Raw genomic sequence first — 22286 nt, 5'->3', positions numbered from 1 at the left:
TGCGAACGGTATACAATCCAAGCATCTACTATATACCTTAGATAAGTATAACATCAAAATAGGCGATAGTGACTGCAACGTTGTTTCAGCGACGAAGACCGACGATTTTACTTTACCGAAATAGGTATAACTAAGTGTAATAGGCACATGCTGATTTATCTGCACGATTTTAGATAACCGTGAAAAACGAATATAACTACTTATTGCTTACATTTGACTACTTAAAATTTATGTTGGTTATATTATGGTTATCTATTTTATTTATAAGTAACATCAAGATATTTTTTTTATATTATATAGGTAGGTATTACATTCTGCTTATTTTTAACAAAAAAAAATAGAATATAATTGATAGATTTTTGTGTATATTTTCTTAAGTTCCAATCGAAGTGACTGTTAAACGAACCAATATACTTAATATTTTTATATTTACCTAACTATATTCAGTATATATATATATTGTGATACTTAAATACTAAAATATATATAATACACATAGAAGCATGATAGTCTACTCTTTTAACTATATTATAATAATTTAATAAATATCAGTTCATAACACATTAATATAATTTAGGTCTTAAAATACTGTATTTAGACATTAACGATAATTATACATATAATAATGCCTAAGTACATAGGCATATGAAGTACGTACTTCTATAAAGTAGATATTCGTACATATTGTGATATACCCACCTAGGCAATTAAAGCAATATACACTCTAATATTTTAATAAGGCACTCGGTGCTTTTAAACCTTCATAATTTTATCTATCTCCTAAAACCTAAATAAGTAAAACTTTAAGTATGTTGTAAATTTAACACGTAATCCAACATTCGAGAATTTATCAACTACATATTCTTAGGTATAAATGTTTTAATGTTTTTGTTTAATTTTAAAACATCTTTTTATTTTAACTTGAAAAATTTGTGTCCGTTCAGTGACTAATAGAGATTAAGTAGGTAACTTATATTATTTACTATATCCATCATCAGGATTTTTTAATCTCCATAGATATCTACCTCTTCTGGAAGAAGTACCTACATTGCCAATACAATACAGTAGACCTAATGTGTAAAATCTAGTAAAATCCGTTCTGGTAACTATTGACAAACATCCAAATATATTCGCAAACTTTACAATATTTTATGTTTGTACAATTATCGGTGCATATACCTATATTACGTCATAAGAAAAAAAATAATAAGTACGTAACTTAATTTGTATTGCTTTTTTTCATTTTCGTAAATGTTACAGTCGAAGCAATATTGCGTATTTGTATCTAGGTAATAACTATAATATCTAACTTATTATTGAAATATATTACATTTAGAGTAGGTATAAGATAACATCCCTTATATACCTTTAGATCTTTTTGTCAATATACAAAATATTTGAAGATTACACACTAGATATATTAAGCAGATACATAATACCTTAAGCTTAGCTACACAGACACTTAATCTTATAAAGTAAGAATCTTTATTTGCAATTGTCAATGAACTTTGATGAACTAATTATAGTTAAATTAGATTTTATATACCAATATAGTAGGTACAAAAAGGAAAGGATTTGTATTATAATTTATAAATTAAAATATATCTAAAGCAACATATATGTTATGTTCGTATATAACTCAACCCTAATCGGTTAGGCGTATGTGTATAAAGCGTAGGTAAGTTGTTATGTAGACAATACGAGAAATACAAATAAATAGCTACAAATATTCCTGTTTATAAATACAAATAGGTACGTCCCTAGTTAACAGCTTCACTATAGAGGGTTATTTTTGGCAATTTGGTTATGGCGATCGCTCCAAGTCGATATTTTATGGCATATACTATATATCATAAAATATCGACTATATTATATCAATATATTTGAATAATTGTTTTAAAAAATGTAATAAAATGGTTTTGTAAACAAAAATATATTGTAATCGCCCAGTGATGTCGTTAAAAAGGAATCTAACTATTCTATATGATTCAATAATAACTCAAGGCAAATGCAGCTAACACAATTATTATTTCTAAACGGCATGTATAAGATGGGGCGGAGTTAGGATTGTTCTTCTTAGCTCGTGGTGACTCGATGGGCACAGTTTTATTCATCATCCAGTAGTAAACGTCGGTGAGACCTTGGTCCTTCAGTTCTGGGCCAACCGTCTTCCGTATTCGTTCGTTGTATTCGTTTAACCATTTAATCTGAAAAGCGGAATACCTCAGTAAACTGAAATATAACTGACTAGTTGGTCTTGTGGTTCGACTATGTGGCTTTGGACCTCGAGGTCTTAGGTTCATGGATCGGGCTATGAAATAGTGAACTTTTATTTTTAAGAAATTTTCAAGCTCAGTAATAAAAATTATGATGTTACACTTGTTTCAAAGAGCAAGTTAAGTCGGTTCCGGTCTTTAAAAAATATTTTGATTTTGTATTTTGTATGTGTCAAAAATTTTTTGGAGTTTATTGGAGTTTACTCCTTGAGAATCGATTTTTCAGATATAGCCCCCGGTATGGAAAAAATATGGTAGGCAGTAGTAAAATTCGATGAACGAATGACAGCGTTACGTTTTTTGTGCGCAATCTATTCTACGCACCTTTCACCGTTCGCTGCCGGTATTTTTTTTTCAAAATTTCAAGTTTGGTAGTTTCGGAGAAGACAGGGAGGAAATGGTCTATTTTCTTCAATAACTTGGAAACTATTAATTTCAAAATTACAAAAAAAATAGATTTGAGATCCTCTTAACAAGTTCTTTCATTTGTTGTGTGATATGATGCGGTTTGAAAAACCAAATCATTTTGCACACCGAAAGTGCTCCCTATATTTCTCCGTTTGGGTCACAAGAATTGATACCTATGTGTACCAAATTTCAACTGAATTGCCCCGATACATTCAGAGAAAACAGACAGACATTCAAATGTGCGCAAATGATGTTCTTATAAGGGTTCCGTTTTTGTACTACGTATGTTCGGAACCCTAAAAATTTAATAATTTAGGTAAGTTTTAGTCAAGTTTTGTTTAGCTGATCTTTACTATGGGCAAGTAACGTAAGATATAGGTAGGTAGTAACTAGTAAGTGACCTAAGAACAAAGAAATACCCAACAGAATATTTTAAAATTATAATCATTTTCAAATCTAAACGTACCTCGTACTCAGTCAGTAAGTTCCTATCAATCAGTTTGTATTCATACGGTATGAGCGTTGCCTCTCGGAAACCCAGGTAGCCACCAGCCCGGGGCAGTACCTCCAAGACATTCCCTAACTTTGCTCCGAACTTACCCGCCTCGTACCATGCGGGCTCTGAAAAAAAAAAAATTCGATAGATGGCAATGTACGACGCTGTTTTTCATTTCTTGAAAACCTTGTACCTAAATAGTCTAAAGTTTTTGTATTATCTATAATCATTAAATGTATAACTTACCGCTGGTAATGAAGTAGCCTTCTCTAAACGTATGTAAATTAATGTCTTGCCTGTAGTCAATCACAACTGGATCTGAAAAAGGAATTAATATTATTAAAAGAATATACTTATGTACGAGTAACTAATATATTTATGCAGTATTATAGATAACTGCTTATTTCACTATTAAAACCGTTAACAAATACTGAACAGCTCTAACTAGAAAAGAGAATACTTTCACTCTAATGTTTATATTGTGTTTTTATGGATATGACCAAGTTACGAGTGAAATGTTTCGTTGATAGTAGTCTTTTCGACAGAATTCGTCCGGGCTGGGGTCCGTGTATAAGGTACTACTTACATAGCTTTGAATACTTAGACCATTAATAACGGTCTAAGTTTGAATACAGCTTCCGCCAAGGCGCAATCAATGCTGATTCTGTCTAAAAACACGGAAGACTTACATAGTAGATCCAAATGCCTCAGGTTGCCAAAGCATTGTATGACTCACCCTACCTACCTAACCTAGGTAAGGTTTTTAGGAATGGTTTTCCATTTTAATCCTGAAGCGTCAACGGTTACCTTCCTTCCTGTTGAGAGCAGCGCCCATGCCGTAGCTCGTGGGCGGTGCGTAGTCCTGGCGCGCGGCTCACAGCAGCGCGCGCGATAATAGGTCGGTGTACGCCTCGGAAAGAGCGCAGGGCGCCAGCATCGTGGCCAGCGCGCCCATTGCCAAGTTTTTTTTTTCTTTACAAGTTAGCCTGACTCACGGTCTCACCTGATGGTATGTAATGATGCAATCGAAGATGGAAGCGGGCAACTTGTTAGGAGGAGGATGAAAATCCACACCCCTCTTGGTTTCTACACGGCATCGTACCGAAACGCTAAATCGCTTTGCGGTACGTCTTTGTCGGTAGGTAACCAGCCACGGCCGAAGCCTCTCACCAGCCAGACCTGGACCAACAGACAGCCCAGCCGGGGATCGAACACAGGACCTCCGTCTTGCAATACCACTGAGGCCGTCGAAGGAAGTGATTCTATCAACGTCGCGTATATGTATATAGGTACGCTCTGCGGTCATCGTGCTACCAACGATTACCTTCCTTCCTGTTAAGAGCAGCGCCCATGCCGTAGCCCGTGGGCGGCGCGTAGTCCTGGCGCGCGGCCCACAGCGGCGCGCGCGCCACAGGGTCGGTGTGCGCCGCGGGCAGCGTGCTGGGAGTCTGCAGCGTGGCCAGCGCGCACAGAGAGCGCAGCACCGTGGTGTACGCTCGGCGCTCCTCGCGGGTCGGCGAGCCGTAGTGCAGCGTGCGGGTCACTGCTGTTGTACCTTCTGCAGGATATTATTAAAGTTATAGCAGACTCAGAAGTGTAACCCAAGTAACCCATAAAGAATTACACAACAGTAAACGGCTTGAACGCAACGAGCATACTGAAGCTGACTGTACGACGAGCGCCTTATATCGCAAGTCGTTCCTGCCAACCAATCGCTGCCCCTCTCTAACTCCCTACACTTTACGGAAACAAGTCGGGCCACCTAGCGTCAGCACGAGCCAACACGAGATCGAGCGACGTCATATCCGTCTCAGACTACTATTTCAAAAGTTCAATTCAGATATTATTATTTAAATATGATTTCAATAGCCTCAAATGTAATAAAGCTTGTCCCGGGGAAGTATTCTTAGTGTGGTCCCACTATCCGGCACAAACTTGCCCGATTTTGGACATCCGACTTCTTGATTGTGTTTGTTGGCTTGGCCCTCATGTCTCGGGAAAGTATTATACCTACTATCGCTAATCACCCTATTTATTTTATTAATATTTCTGTCGCCAAGGATTTTTTATATATGTAAGCATCTTACTTATGTAAGTAACATACTTACATAAGTAAGTATGTTGTACTTAAGTTACATGCACGGTACGTGAAATTACACTTTATACTTACATGCTATGCGGTATGCCTATAGTGATTAGGAACAGAATAACGATTTATTCCTAACATTTTTTTGAAAAGAAAAGAAAAGAAAAATTTTATTTGGCAAAACACAAAAAAGGAAAACATGACACATAAATACAAATAGAAAAATATTAAATATTACTACCAAATTTTTGTGAGTTGCCCCAGCTATCTGAACTAGTTAGAAACTGTATCTCAGAAAGCTGGAACTTCCCTACTATATATACAATCCAATCCTATAAATATTATCATAAAATTATGGCCTTGTACGTTAGTATTTGTGTGTGTGCAATTGTGTGTGTGTGTGTGTAATTATGTGTGTGTGATTATGTGTGTGTGTGATTGTGTGTGTGTGTGTATGTGTGTTTGCGGGTGTGTGTATGTGATTTATGATTTTACATTTACATAACTATACACTACAATGATGATGCTAGCAGTCAGCCTCTTGATATATCTATAGTCCTATATATTATGTAGACGGTTTGATAAAGCGATTCAGATTATCTTAGAATTTGGAGTAATTCTTCTGTTTGCTCATAAGAGCGGGTCTGCAACCATTTTGTTAAACAAGTTTTACACTGTTTGATGGTAAGAGGATAGATGTTAATGATTCTGTTTAACTTGTTATAAATTCTGGAGCTAGAAATATAGAAATGCCTCCGAGCAACTTGTGTTCTGTGTTTGGTAGCGTGACATACTATGTCAGATCTTCTTTTGTTTAGATTATTATGAAAAGCTAGTGTTGAGTGTTTTCGTAAAACAGTCTGAAGAATATAAAGTTGACGAACTGTAAGCACATTACAATCCTTGTATAACTCTTGAGTAGAATATCTGTAGGGCTTGTGAGTCATGACTTTTAAGATGGCCCTTTGGGATCTCTCGATACGCAACATAGATGTCTTAGAGCTACCCCCCCAAACAGTGATACAGTAACCAAGTATGGATTGCGCAAGAGCATAGTAAACGGTTAAAAGTGTAGATTTGTCAGCAGAAGTTCTCAGCTTACGGAAAATATGGATCAGTTTTCTAGCTTTTGCAGTAATGTTACAAATGTGTAAGTTCCAAGATAAAGTACTATCAATCTGTACACCTAGGTATTTTATGTCATGAACATATTCGACAGCTGGGCAGGAACAAGAACTGGGATTTTCAATTGGATTCTTACAGCTATGAATTTTGATATTTAAATTTTGAGATTGAGGTAGTGTACGAGAAGAAGTATGGAACGCTAGAAATTTAGTTTTCCCAGTATTTAAACTTAAGACATTTGTCGACAGCCAATTAGACACCTGTCGTAGGGCCTTTTCTGTGTTCGTCAAGGCATCCTCCCAGGTATCACCCGTTAACAATAGGACTGTGTCGTCAGCATATGACACAATTTTACCTTTCGAAATGGGTAAAAGACATAGATTGTTCATGTAGATAAGAAACAGGGTAGGGCCTAGGATGCTGCCCTGTGGTACACCAAAGGTCAGGTTAACTTCATCACTGAGGTGGTTACTTATCTTAACTTGTTGAGTGCGGTTAGTCAAGTAATCGGTAAAAATTTGTAATGCAATGCCCCTGATACCGAGAGAGTCCAATTTATCCACAAGAATAGGGATCGAGACCGTGTCAAATGCTTTGGATAAGTCTAAAAATACCCCTATGCATTTTAGTTTGTTATCTATAGCTTTTGTGATAGTTTCAGTTAGTTGAAGGACGGCGTCTTCTGTAGACGTTCCTTTCCTGAAACCAAATTGATTGGGAGCCAAGAGGTTTTTGGATTCCAAATACATTACTAATCTTCTATTTAGAGCACTTTCCATAATTTTAGATAAAGCTGGTAGTATTGATATAGGTCTATAATTATTGACACAGTCTCTATCTCCGCCCTTGTGGATCGGAATTATTAAAGCTTTTTTGAAAACCTTAGGGAAGGTACCAGAGGAGAAAGATAGGTTGCAAATATGAGTCATTAGAGGAGCTATTATTGATACATTTGCTTTGATTACTCTAACAGGCATACCATCCCAACCAACCGAAACATTATTCTTAAGACTGTTTATAATATTTTCTATTTCCTTTTCATCAACAGGAATTAGTCCAAAGGAATTTAAAGGTCCAGCTTGTGAAGGCCGGTGATATTTAGTATAATTTGTTTTTTGGTAAATATATGAGGCAAGGTGGCTACCAACTCCTGCAAAATGCTCGTTAACAAGGTTTAGTGATTTATTGGGGTCTTGATCCAAAGTAAGTAGTTCCGTTGCAGTAGGAGTTTTCAAACTGATGTTGGCGACCTTTTTTATGACTTCCCAAGTAGCTTTCATGTTATTCTTCGCTTTATCAAATTCCATTTTTTCATAGTTAATCTTTACTTTTTTTAATATATTATTGCAAAAATTCCGATATCGATTATATGTTATTTTAAGTATTGCATTATGTGGTGCAGATTTGAGTTTTTTATGTAGGCGGTCACGATTTCTAATGCATCGTAAAAGTCCCGGGGTGATCCAGGGTTTTAGTATTATTCTTTTACGTGAAACTTTAATTGACTTTGTATTAGCCTTAATGATTGTGATCAAAGAATTCACTAGTAGTAGAGTAGCAGTATTTGCATTCGTAGCAGCAAGGACCTCAGAAAAATCAGTCGCTGCTATGTCTTTATCAACGGCTGCGTAGTCTGTGTTAGTGCTAAAGTTTAATAGAGATTGTTTTTGAGTAGTCATATCGGTTGAAAATATTACAGGAGAGTGATCAGTAACCGATGGATTTAAAACCAATGTTACAGATTTTTGCACACTTTTTACAAATACATGGTCAATGCAGTTTTTATCATGTGTAGGAAAGAAATGAGTAGATAAGAGACCATGTGAATATAAGAAATTTAGATAGTCTTGTGAGCGACTGTCTAAATTTTCTGGCGAAATATTTAAATTGATATCGCCCAGTATTACAGTGGATTTATATTGATTCAGCGAGTTTAAAATGGTGTCTAGGCTGTCACAGAATCTATCAATTTGTTTAAAAGACGGAGACCGATATATTGCTATTAAGCACAGTTTATTATTTTCCAAAGAACAAATAATGGAGCTAGCGTCGAGAAGATCAGGATATAGAATGGTGTGCTGCAACTCTTTTTTAATGTATAATATTACACCGTCATGTTACACCAACATGTTTTACGAAGTATGCTTTTGGGCCTTGTGATAGGCTTTAATAGGTAGGCACTTAATAAGATGGTTCAACTGCTTGTACCATCGACTATTACCAACAAAAAATTAAGTCTAATAAATAATAATCATTACCCTTCCTTTTGGCTACGAAGTCGGATAAAGATAGGCGTTACGTTGCTGATAAGTGTTACAGAAAACTCAATCATAAAATTCTCCCTTGTGTAAGTAAGTACACTTTAAGCTGTTGAGGTCCATTTAAGTCTTACGTCTATCCTCCAGATAACATAGCCAGAATGTATGAAAAAATAATTGTACTTAGTTGATTGTATGTATGTAAATATTGTACCATAATATTGTCCTCCAGACTGTATAACAATCGTGGAGTTGGGGAATATCCTTCGACTGGTAGCCGCAGTTGCCTTGTACTCGGGTTCTGCGCCGCTGGGCCCGAAGGCTACCCTCGTCTGCATGGACTGTGACACGTAGCCGGCCTGCGTACCGCGCGTTATGTCCACCTTCGTCGCCACTGTTAGCTCGTTTAGCCCGGACTTCCCCTGGAGAATAAAAGTATACTTATAGGTCCCGGCAAGTAAGTGTAACATGTTCTGTTCGTCATCTTCACTCTACGAGTACCTACGAGTCGTGCAGGGATACGAGCCATAAGGTGATGGACGAAGTATTCAAAGATGTTCAGAGCTTAATTAGGACAGAAATTTTTATTTAGACAAAGGATAACGGACAGAGAGAAATAAATTCATCATTCGTTAGCATGAATGCCAAGCGGTTTCGTGCTGACCGGGCAACATACGAGGAAGTTAGCATAGTCTAATCTTAGCCGGACATGACTAGTTGGAAGAAGTCCGTAAGGATCTTTTTCTCCCTCGAAAAAACATTAGAGGTAACCCTCCTCGCCCGAAGACCAACATTGTGGAATATCTGCAAAAAACAATGCGCTAGATGTAGAAGTCTACTAATAGTCATCTACATCAGAAATACAAAAGAAATGTTTGGAAGTTCTTACCAGAGGGCAAGTACACTTGTTGGACGTCTACGGTCCATCGGCTAATAATGATTCTCAATCATTATTGTGAGCATAGTAGGGCTGAAAATTCCTCTCTTCTTTACAATCGAGGGTATTTGAAACTTACGCTAGGTACCTATAATATGAGTTTGCAGGTGTGGTACCTAATAATGTTTGACTTAATAACGATCTACTATCATATTTTAATACTAGCGGACGCCCGCGACTTCGTCTGCGTGAAACCCTACTACTACGCCTACCCCTACCCTACCACCTCTACCCTACCCCTACCCTACCCCTATCCTACTACCCCTATGGTAGGGACCATGCGACGGCGACAGAAGCTTAAAAAATGAAGTAACTTCTCCCGTTTTCTCAACATTTCCCTTCACTGCTGTGCTCCTATTGATGGTAGCGTAATGAAAAGTATACTTTAACCTGCCCAGGTGTATGAAGAATAATTGTACCAAGTTTTGTTAAAATCCGTTGAGTAGTTTTTGTTTCTATAACGAACATACCACGCGACGGAAGCTTAAAAAATTGAGTAACTTCTCCCATTTTCACAACATTTCCCTTTTTAAAGTCGACTACCAAAAACCTCTCACCACGACTTCCAAATAGCTCAATACAGTGCACATCGCCACAGCGTCGCGGAGATGCGCTTTATGCATTCCCATCACTTCCGCCTGATTCTTCTGCGCCTTGAAGTACAGTATCGGCGATGGTTGGAACAACCTCTTGGCTAGAGGGATTATCTGTGCGATGGCTGCGGATGCGCCTCTTTGGAAAGTCCCTTCCGTTGGTATGAGGATCTTTGACTCTGTAGCTTTTCTTAGGTCGGCATATATATCGCTGTAATCTTTCACCCTTAAAATTCAAAATTGTCATTATTAGCCTATTTTAAGGCCCCCCTAGAGGAGTCAGGCCTCCCTCCACACTGCTCTGCAATGCTGGTTGGCGGGATTAGGGTGATAATGATAATGGTAAATTGACAGCCACTATCGGATGTTGATGATAATGACGGGACCGACGGCTTGTTGAATGTTTGCTTCATAATGTATCTTTAATTTAAATAGGCAGTTTGTAGGGTATCGTTTGCCATTTTAGCTAGTCGTCAACTACGAAAAATTATTTAAGAAAGATTATTTATAAATGTAAATGTAGGTAACAAATTAAATCGTCATTCTAATTAATTGGAGCAATAATTATGTTCATCTCCAAGCAAACTTTGGAATCAAGCCCAATGCGATTATAGATCTTAATAATTTACATTAGACGACGAATTTGCTAAAAGTAATGCTTACCTGGTACAGTTATTCGAATTGGGAAAGCAGTTGTACACAGCAAGAGCTTCCCGTACTGGCATAGAGAGCTTGCCAGCAGGCGCGTACACCCTCAGTTCCCGAACGCTGACTACAACAAACGCCTTGAGGAGAGGCGCGTAGGGCAGATCCCTTCCCCGGATGTTGAGGAGCCAGGCCACCTCATCCAGGGCGGTGACCACCATCGCGTCGACGCCAATAAGCCGGAGTTCGTTCCGGACTAGGTCTACTTTTTGTCGCCATGTCATACCTTGAACGACAATTCAACTTTTCAACATAGTTTGAATGGACATCTATAACCGACACTTATTACAGGAGACAGGTATTGTGGAAATATCTATATACCTAGCTAGTGTCTTTACAAGCTTTTTTATCGTGAATAGGCTTACAGGATGGAAGGCAATGATGAGGTCTTTAAGATGGAGATCGATTACCCATAAAATGCCTTTTGTTTATGAGTTATTATAAAAGTACTTTATTAATATTAGTCCGCTATCATCGACAATTCAAAAGCCTTTGAGAAACCTACGATAAAATTCTGATAAACAAAGTTAATTAAGATTCGTACCTGTATATGAAGAATTGTGTAACTTAGCCACGACTCTATTAACTTCTGGTCTCCGCTTCTCCGGGTCGAGTTCCTCGTTCCACAGCTGATCGAGGAGGGTGGACATAGCGAGGAGGGACATGCCCTCGCGTTGCAGGCTGCCCAGTAGCATCTGCCACTGGTTGATGGACGTCAGACGAGAGTCTGCGCCGATGCGTGCGTTGCGCGGTGCGTATTTCTGCATGAATGAGATTTAGTTCATAAGGGAAGATTTTGTTAAATAAGAATCGTTCGTCGTTATTAACCCATATTCGGCTCAGCTCGAGTCTCCTCTCAGAATGAGAGGGGTTAGGCCAATAGTCCACCACGCTGGCCCAAAGCGGATTGGCATGTTTTCTCTCGATGTTTTTCCTTCACCGTTTGAGATACGTGATATTTAATTTCATAAAATGCACACAACTGAAAAGTTGGAGGTGCATGCCCCGGACCGGATTCGATTCGAAATTCGAAAAAAGTGTAAATAATCAATACGTGAGCAAACGAGCAAACGGTTCATTTAATGTTAAGTAACTATCCCTAAATAATTAAGGGTGTCACCGTGAAACACCGAGGTGCTTTATTGACTTTTTCGGGATTTGTTTGTTTTTGAATAACCCCAAATTGTAGCCCTATGTTTACTCGTAGACATTGCTAGTAGTAGTAGTAGTAGTAGGTGTTTATACCATTTCTGCATATATTTGCCACTAACTGCGTGTAGGTAATTTTATAGACTTTTTTCATTCAGTCGAATCACTTAGTTTGATTTTTACGAGTTTACGCTAATTTATACGAGTTATGCTATCAGAGAAAAAAACGTACAATGATCCATTCAGCTACGCTGGTCTGGCTGGGGTTGTCAGCGTCGAGCACGTTCCATGCGCAGGAGAGCACGGCGCGAGCACGGCGCACGTCGCCCGCCGGCACCCACACCGCCGCCTCGCCGTCCGCGAGCACGACTGCCGTGCCCGGCCCGTCCCAGCCGCTGAAGTACTCCAATCTGCGCTCATCTGCTGACGGCTCCTCACTCTGTTCCGATGAAAAAATCGATATAGAATATTTATTTCCTTAGAAGACAACGAGTCTAAGATAGGAACACGAAATACGCGTGCTTAAGTTAAGTGCCATGCTTCCATCATGTCTCCCTATTTATCATCCAACCCATATTCGGTTCACTGTTGACTCTTGAGCAGGAGTCTCCTCTCAGAATGATAGGGGTTAGTCCTTAGTCCACCTCGCTGATCAAATGCGGATTGGCAGACTTCACACACGTAGAGAATACAGAAAATTCTCAAGTATGTAGGTTTCCTCACGATGTTTTTTCTTCACCGTTTGAGACACGTGACATAATTTCAATTTTGTATAATTTGTATGTACCTACTTTCTTTTTTTTACAAGTTAGCCATTGACTACAATCTCATCTCTGATGGTAAGTGGTGATGCAGTCTAAGATGGAAGCGTCAAGCGAGCTAATTTGTTAGGAGGAGGATGAAAATTTTTGGGAAAAGGGATTGAACCCAGGACCTCCGTCGTGTAAATCCACCGCGCATATCACTACGCTACGGAAGCTGTTCGTCAAAAATCTTATAGGACCTACTCTAGTTGGAATACTTGTGCCGGCAATTTGCGGTGACATTCTTACCAAATGCTCATCCGTGTAGAATATAATGAAAGCGTCCAGAACATTCTTCTGAACGTAGCTGATGTCTCGCATAGCGCTGCGCAGTCTGCCCAATGGTGAGATGGTGCTGGTGGCTTCGGTGCAGACTTGCGGCGGTACGGTGGGCAGCTCGGGGCTGTACGCCATGGTGAGCGGTGTCGGAGAGGAGGGTGGCGGCATCGTCGTGGTTGTGGTGATGGTCGTCATGCGGGCACCGGAACATACTAGAATAGATACAAAATATGAGCCTACTACTAGTAGAAAGAACAAAGCTTTAGTGACAAGAGTTCGCTTTTTTCTGCTGCCAAGCAGCATTGCTGTTCCGATCTAAAGGGTATGTGAATATATAGGCGATGAATCCAGTTATCATCAAGTGGGCCACTTGCTTGGTCTGTTGATGCTAACTATATTTAAGAATCAACCAAATACAGATGGATGGGCTGGATTGATTATTAAATCCCTTTTAAGCATTGTTTGCGCCTGAACCAGAAGCATCAAGCTTAATTGCTTTTATCGCCCTTTGCGATAAAAGCAATTAAGCTTGAAAAGGGTTTTAGTTTTCATTATCACAAGCATGAGCCTCGATCTAAGTTCATAATTATTTAGTTTCTCTACAGGATAACATTAACACGGTGTTCACCCTTTAGGTAAAAATATTGAAACGCTAGGAGGCTGGTGCTTGGAGTTTATAAAGCTCAATCCCTCAAAGGGCCGAGTTATTATACCTACCTACCTATCTATTTATAGGCCATACTTACCGTCTACGTTTGGTAGACGGAGACAAAAGATTTTCGCTCTCGCTCGTAGGAGGGGTTCCTAAAAAAGTTCATCAGAAGGAGAAAGCGGCTAGCGACAACGCCGACACTGGCGCGGGAACATACCAGGATCGCAGCGGGCAGACAGAGGTCGCATAGGTAGAAAGCTCGTTGAAAGCTCGCCGGTTCAATAAAAGTCCTATCACACATCTCCGACCACCAAGAAACATTGACTTGTGGCATCTATTTGGCTTGTATGACGATTTTTTCTAAAATAGTATAATGGTTTGATTTTTTTAAAAATTATATTGTGATTTAATTTTTTTTTAATTATATTGTGATTGGTACCTATACCTAGTATAGGAAAAGGTATTACCAAGCGATCAAATAAAGTCAGAAAAGGCTTATAAATGTGTGACCGGGCTAATTAGACGTCATCAGACTTCATCACTTGTGCTAGACTTTTTGATAAAATCTGGAACTGTAATTTGTAACTTTAAGACAGAAAATTCTCATTCGTAAATCAGTAAATCCTATAAAAATTAAAAATGTACAAAATTGGTGTACGACTAAATAAGTATTAATTAATTTTATTTTTAAATATCTACTTAAATCATCTAAAAAGACATAATTATTCTATGAAACAAAACCGTTGTAATATTCGTATTTGTCGGGCTATCGACTTGGCTCGGAAGGTGTGATAGAAATTTTGAGGAATGCGAGGGGAATGTTCGTCACTTCTCGCTTTCGCACCCTTCGCTCAAACAGGTTCTTCAATAGCTACGGGTGTGAGTTGTGCTTACCTGGTAAGTTGGTAGTAATGTTGAAAGCCAAAATGGCTAAGGGGCGTTACCTTTTTCGACAAACAACTTGCCTTTAAAAACTTATTGATATACTATCCATATTTTACAAAAAGAAAATGTGCGTGTTTATAATTTAATTCAAAAAAATAATTACATTATATTTGGATGTGGATCGCAATGTGGATCTTTAAATTATTATATTTTACTTAATCAAAATGATGGTACCTCCTTTACTTTATTTATTTTTCTACTTTCTGGGGTATGATTCATTACTTTACTAGTGTGCGTCCAAGAACGGTATGATTGTTAACTCCGGTCGGGCGTTTGGGAGGTTCCCTGGGGACGTCTTGCCTGTTGGAATGACGTCAACAACTATCAGGACACCAGAAAGTGTAAAGAAGTTACTCATTCCCTTTAACTCGGTGTTCTATGGCACTATCACCTACTCGTAACTATCTTATTCATTCATATCCACTGTGAATATTATTATGATGCAAGTTTACAAAAACAAGTTAATGAAGAGTTATTTAAGTAGGTATGGTGTAACATCACTAGGTACTCTAAACACTTGAACTAGGCACTTAAAATAGTGTTATAAAATGTAGTTATGATCATTGACATGGTCATAGAAACTCGGCATGGTCATAGAAACTCGGCATTTTTTTTTTCACCAAATAATTGGAGTTTGCTCCAATTCTATAATCGGATCGGCTCCATGGTTCTACTGAACATACGCAAGTAGGTAGGAAGATATGTTTAGTATACTAAGTTTGAGTCCAGTCGAACTTCGTTCTTTTTCTTCCAAGAATTAACCCTGTTTGTAAGTGTGTACAAAAAATATTAATAGATTTACCTATTTGTTAGCAGCTATAATTAGACTTACGAGTACCTACCTACACATACCTTAAATAAGTAAGTACGAATGTAGGTATGTTCAGTTAAGGTTCTCAAGCGTAAAAGATAAGCCTACCTATGTTTTCCTTCATAAACTCCAATTTTGTTTTGATATGATTTTTCAAAAACTTCAACTTTTTTATCTATCTTGGTAACAGTTCATTTTGAATTTGAAACTGTTTATTTATTTCTTACATCATTTTAACAAATGATAATGGAGTATCATCTTAGCAACTCAATTTAGGGTTAAATTAACTTGAATCAAAAAATGGACGTTAAGGCAGGTTGGTAGAAACTAGAAAGTACGCATAAAGCGGTTGTCGTTCTTGTGTCCTTTCTACAAATCCCTTAGGATAACCGTCACAGTCCCAAAGGGACAAAATATCCTGCGATCTACCAGGGCAGCAAATTATCATAAGAGGTTGTTTGTGACGCATCGTCCTGCGCAAGGATAGACGCTCAAGGATAACAGGCAACGACCGACGCGATGCATGTTGCAGCGGCCATTCACCGCATGCACTTAAGTAGGTGTAATGATATCGCAATTTTATTATCGTGTTCGTGTACAATTTAATTTACTTTACACAACTACAGTATCTAAAAAACTGATAAATCATGACTTAATTTACATAGAACATTATCAACCAAAAACAAATTGATAAATTTCAAATTAAATGGTAAAATATTTTTTATGTATTGCATACCTTACAAACAGATACATAACTTCTCTACGAGAGTTTTTAACTTGTACATTTTAAGTCACTTACGAGTATCAAGGATATTTTGATTCTTAAATTCAATGTGGATCTTTAAATTATTGGTACGATTTTCTTAATTTTTTTGCTTCTGAAAGAATTTTGGCCGCTCTATATTTTTACTCTCACGCAAATTCATAAGACAAAGAAAATATGATATCTGAATACCTTCTTATTCTTACCTAAAATAAAATAAAATATAATACAGATAAGTAAGAACCTACCTATATTCGCACGAGTAATTACATAGTACTATGTATTGTGATACATATTTATCAAACATTTTAAATGTGACCAATATTCCCATCCCCTCCAATTAGTCGATAAGAATGTAGCAGTTAGGAGTTTAGGAGTGGGTGGGTACGACAATAGAATAGTCCAGCGAGCAGGGATGAACCCATGGCATCTCAGTATTGAGTCCAACCCCTTTAACGTTGGGCTATTGTGACTTAATAACTACGCGTACAGTTAATTTCAGTCATAATTATTATGAGTTACGTTACAAAGTTCTCCATATATAATACCTACTCTTTCAACTAACTAAAGATGTACGTACGTCATTGGGCAACAAACAACCAATTACATAAATAATTACTTTTTTGTGCGTAATGCGTGTGCGTGAAACAATGGTTTACCCCCTTTTTGTACTAGGGAAATATAGGTCGGTAAGAGATGAAAGCTTCCGTGAAGGGTATTAACAAGTTACAATGCGCGGGCAAATAGCCGCGGTTTGGTGGCTTTGTCCCGACAAAGGGGGTTCTAAATGGCTGTCCGGAATAAAAACTTGGCCTTTTTGTGTATAATACTTAGTTAATACATGTTTGTAGCATTACTACTTATAACAATAAATAAGTGTTATATAAAATGATAACTCGCATGATTATTCTTTGAATCAATAGAAGTTTAGTAAAGTCTTTTGAATGACTACCATTTGATGTTTTTCTATTATTTATTCCACCTGAATCCCGTATGTAAGAGCCTGGCCAGGCCTATTGTTTATCCACTTTATATAAATGCTGAAAGTTTGTTTATGCTGAAAGTCCATGCGGTGGGTAATTAAGAAGTTGAATCAAAATCGCGTCTATAAATAGAAAATATGTTGTTTTTTTTCTGCTTTAAAATATTATGTGAAACCATGTCTAAAATCACGAGACATTTAAAACATTGTGGTAACCCTTAGCTCGATATACTTTAAGGGTATCTTCGACCAGTCTCTCTAAGGATATCAATGAAGGGCCTGGGTTTTCTCGGCTTTTCATACTCGTAGTAAGTAAGTATTTAACTAGTTTTTTGTCTGTAGCTGTTGACTTTATTTAGTTCGTTGCACGTATGCACTAATCTCTGGAACGTCGAATTGTAAAAAATATTCTTGTGTACGATTCATACATAATTAATTAAACAAATAAAAAAACCCGACTGCATAAATGATACAAAAACTGAAAAAAAAAAACAAGCTCAGTCCAGAAGTGTAGAAAGCAATGAGAAAACAGTCGGGACCTATTATATTGAATAGAATGATTTTAGTCTACATTATTTAACCTACCATTTTAAAATCCTCTCAAAAAGCCCTTTAATTTGATACCCATGTTGCAATATTAAAAAAAAATATATTTTTTCACCTCGAGTCTACAGCGTCTCACAGTCGTCTTGTTGGTATTTTTTAAATTTCACCTATCTAAGAACACTTGGGTTATTAATACAAATCTAACGATATCGTAATTATGAAAATCCGTCCAGTGGTTTGGAAGATATGAGGTAATAAAGAATATTACATACATACATACATACATACATACATACAAGATACGCGCGAAAAACATAACCCTTCTTGCAGTCGGGTAAAAATATACGATAGCCATGTCTAAGAGAAGTGATAATACCTATAGGCCTAATCAGGAAAGGCATGTTCATTCTATTTTTCAAAGCGGACGTAGTCGCGGGCATCCACAAGTGATAAATTAATCGGATATGAGGATAACTAAAAAACTGACATACTGACATACAATAAATAACATTTTTGGTATAATAATACACCGCTCCAGCGATTTATCATCCGCCCGATCACCGTGCAAGCAATTTCTCTGGGATTACCTATCATATGTTCCGTCCGCGCTGCCAACAGATTATAGCATAGCATTGACGACCTCCATTTACGTTTAAAGTACCATTCGCGTTGTAAATCCACCGCGCATACCACTGTGCCAGTGCGCGGAGGTCCTGGGTTCGATCCCCAGCTGGGCAGCTTGAAATTTTCTTAATTGGTCAAGGTCTGGCAGGTGGGAGGTTTCGGCCGTGGCTAGTTACCACCCTATCGGCAAAGACGTACCGACGTAGCGATTTAGCGTTCCGGTATGATGTCGTGTAGAAACCGAAAGGAGTGTGGATTTTCATCCTCCTAACAAGTTAGCCCGCTTCCATCTTGGACTGCATCATCACTTACCATCAGGTGAGATTGTAGTCAAGGGCTAACTTGTCAAGAATAAAAAAAACACTAATGCTTTTCTTCTTAATGACATACTTAAACAAATAACTTAAATAATGTTCAATATGTGCAACCCGCTCGATGAGCCCCGCTCCTGAAGCCGCAGGATGCTGGCGGCTCGAGATTGTTGTATTGTATTGTATTGGGAACTTAATGCAAGAGGCCTATGTCCAGCAGTGGACGTCCACCATGATAAAGATGATGATGATATCTATAAATAAATGTAATAGAGAAATAATCTTTTTGGTTAAATGGGTAACTTATTGATGGAACTCGTTCAAGGAAGCACTACGAGTAGGTAGTGCTTATGCTATCCTGAAAGTAATTCTGTTTTTTTTTTTAATTGTGGCTGGTATAATTTAGGCTTATTACCTACTCTTTAGGTTAATGGATAGGCAGCACTTCAAAGTGTGCATATTGTTACATCATATTAAACAGTTAGTAAATATTTTTCAAATTAATTATAAAATATCCTTCATCGTGTCTGTCCGTTCGCTTTAAACTTGAAAATTTTGGAACGGATATTAAGGAATATTAAAAAGCTTACACCGGTTTTCTCGTAGGCGAAGTCGCGGATTTCTCCTAGTAATTATAGATTTATGCGGAGAATTCGCGTTGCCGAAAGACTAGGCGCACGTAACCATGTAGAAGGTAGACAAATGTGCTCCAAAGTAATAGGTTTCTATTGCATACGAGAAGGTTTGTGATTCCGTTCATTACTGCATCAAATATCAAAATATCTTAAATTCATACAATCCTAGTACGTGCTAGATAGATTTGTTCCTAGTGTGGTCGGATAAAAGAAGTAAAGAACGTCTAAGAACCACCGTAAAATATGCAACGTACTGGAACACTAAATCAAAATCACTGTTCGTTCACTTGGGTACGACTTTGCCGATAGTGGTAACTAGCTACGGCCGATACCTACCTCCAGACCAGACCTGAATTAATTTAGAAAATATAAAACACTAAACTGACCCGGAATCGAACCCAGGACGATAGCACTACTTAGCGCCAAATACTTCGTCGAACTACAATCGCCATTTACAGAATCAAAGAAGTAAATAGGCTACTTGACATTTTTATTAAAGGTCTTAAATTGTTCGTTAGATTTTACATTCTACTAGATTGAAAAGAAATTATCTAATTTTATTGAGACGTGATATCATGAAAATTTCAATTTTTAATATTTTTTTGACAGTACGAGCCAAAACGTTATGATGGTCTACATTTCAACTGTTTCTTGACGTCACTATAACAAATCCCTTACAAACAGAGCGTTTGACAAAAATATTTGTTTACAATTTAGTTTGACGTACATCAAGTAACATTGTGACGTTTGGAAAATTTGAAAAATACTAGTACCTAGGTAAATGATTTTAAAATTAAGTTTTATGAGAAATCCATAACTTTTATTTATTATCTTAAAATAAGAGGTATTATAAAATATAAATTATAAAATTATTTAACTTTTATTAATTAATATCGATATACATATTTCAGACCCTTATTCCATGTACTAGGCCTTTTGTAGGGACTTCCAAACATCATGACCCTGAGCCGCCTGCATCCAGCGAATCGCTGCGACTCGCTTGATGTCGACAGTCCACCTGGTGGGGGGTCGACATTCCAGCACTTTGGGACGCAACGTCCATCGGCTCTTCGAACTATGTGCCCCGCTTCGCAAGCGCTGCCCTGCCTACTTAGGTACGTCCTAGGCTCATAATATTTTAGGTGTTAAGTCTTATGTTCAAATAATCTCAATGCAATACTCTTCAAACTGTCTTTTTTACAAACAAGCATGTTTGTGTTTAAAAAAACTACAATTTCTCGAGTGTTCACTGTATGCTAATGTGATTGGACGTTGTAACTGTGTGGTAACGAAGTTTCACGCCAAATGGTGTATTTTTAACTGTTGAACATCGATTATAGTTTGTTCAACCCAACCTTTACAAAGCGGTTACCATTATATCTTGACCTACCGCAACACAACTGTACGTGTCGGCTAACACGCGTCAAAGATAAACAACAGCATGCACATTGGTTAGAGAGAGTCGGCGTGCATTATCGTGCTACTTTAACAGCTCTTGTATTTCTGGACCAGAAAGAAGGTTACAGTTGTGTGCAAGCCAAGGTGCATCTTCTGCCACTGCTGTACTCCGTGTATAACGGTCGGCTTTGACGCATGTCACTGCGTTATGGGCGTGTTTCTTCGACGAAATCGCAAACGTCGACACGTGCGCAAACCCCCACATCCGTAGTTGTGATATTTGGTATTCTAAGGTATCCAGATTTTTTTCTATATCATATAAAAATATATAGAAAAATGCTTAAAAATTGGAAGTAGACAATATTAGACAAATTTTGGATTTTTTTGTATTTATAACTCCTACGTATCTATAAATGCTTATACACTCAACAATTATTATTCAAGAATTTAATAATGATTAAATGATTAAAAAATAATAATTTATTGACCCTAGTTATTTAGGTAGGTAGGTGATTAATCATTAATCATTAATCAATAATTATTCCTTTATTTTAAAATCATTGTCTGACAAGAATTTGCTTCTTCTATAAAATTCACAAACAAAATTAATTTACAAAATATAGAAATTAGAAATTAGTTAACTTCATCTTTAATTAGAAATTACTTAGTTAAATAGTTAATTAAATTCGAAAACGAATTCGCTAACAAAGTAGATAGATGTTAGAAAAATGTTAACTTAGAGATATGAAAGAGATAAAGATAGAAAGAAACACGTCAATTAAATCGACACACATGAGAGTATTAATAATACCCAAGTCACGTGTCGCTGTTTCGAAAAGGGTTGAACATGTGGGCTACATGTACCAGGGTAGCATAAGCGCCCTGGAGTACGATTTCACATATGACACGCCCGTATGTAATCTTTCTACGCCACGTATCGGGGTGTGGGCGCTACACGCAATACGCATGTGCGTGTGTTCTATATCAGTTTATGTCTACGCTTACTATACGCAAGTTGCCCATGAATGGAATTCATGCTTCAGTTTAAATTTTAATAACGATCAAGGATTGAAGTGCCTAAGTTATGTAAAGTTAATATATGTATATCTATATCTGATATTACTTCCGGAGTAAACTTCAAATAATGAGGATGATGATGTGATAAGTGTGCCAAAGATTACAGAATAAAATGTTCTTTGACATTGTATTACAGACAAGACAATTAACAAGGGGTGTGATTCCGCTATTTTATTTACGTCGATGTAATATTCGCCTCTATCCAGTTTTATAAGAATTTGAACTTTATATCTATGGGATGCCAAAAATGATATGTCACTAACAACGAAGTTTTCATGGAAAGCAACGATGCCACAGCGCTGAAACTATATAGATTGCGGGTAGGATTGCCAATCGTACTATAATTTTGGATTGCCAATCGTACTATACATATACTGTTGAAGAAATATATAGTACGCAAAAATACTAAATGGTCAACAAACGGAAC

General features: G+C 37.5%; 1 protein-coding gene across 2 annotated transcripts in view; it reads right to left on the bottom strand.

Moving 5' to 3' along the window:
* Positions 1–96: 96 nt before the first annotated feature.
* Positions 97–22286, bottom strand: part of LOC112054994 (xaa-Pro aminopeptidase 1-like) — a 42070-nt gene continuing 19880 nt past the window's right edge. Inside the window, exons 2-11 of one of the 2 annotated variants that reach the window (XM_024094959.2) lie at positions 13086–13327; positions 12266–12472; positions 11429–11645; positions 10843–11110; positions 10144–10405; positions 8864–9071; positions 4505–4738; positions 3427–3498; positions 3151–3305; positions 97–2207 (exon numbers count right to left, since the gene is read on the bottom strand). In XM_024094959.2, the coding sequence (XP_023950727.2) occupies positions 1989–2207; positions 3151–3305; positions 3427–3498; positions 4505–4738; positions 8864–9071; positions 10144–10405; positions 10843–11110; positions 11429–11645; positions 12266–12472; positions 13086–13327 (2084 nt within the window). In that variant the 3' untranslated portion in view covers positions 97–1988. Of the gene's footprint in view, positions 2208–3150; positions 3306–3426; positions 3499–4504; positions 4739–8863; positions 9072–10143; positions 10406–10842; positions 11111–11428; positions 11646–12265; positions 12473–13085; positions 14068–22286 lie in introns of those variants that run through there. The other variant, XM_052884717.1, reaches the window with a different exon arrangement.

The sequence above is a fragment of the Bicyclus anynana genome, chromosome 12, assembly GCF_947172395.1.
Source record: "Bicyclus anynana chromosome 12, ilBicAnyn1.1, whole genome shotgun sequence".
Taxonomy (NCBI): domain Eukaryota; kingdom Metazoa; phylum Arthropoda; class Insecta; order Lepidoptera; family Nymphalidae; genus Bicyclus; species Bicyclus anynana.
This window is presented reverse-complemented; position numbering and strand designations above follow the sequence as displayed.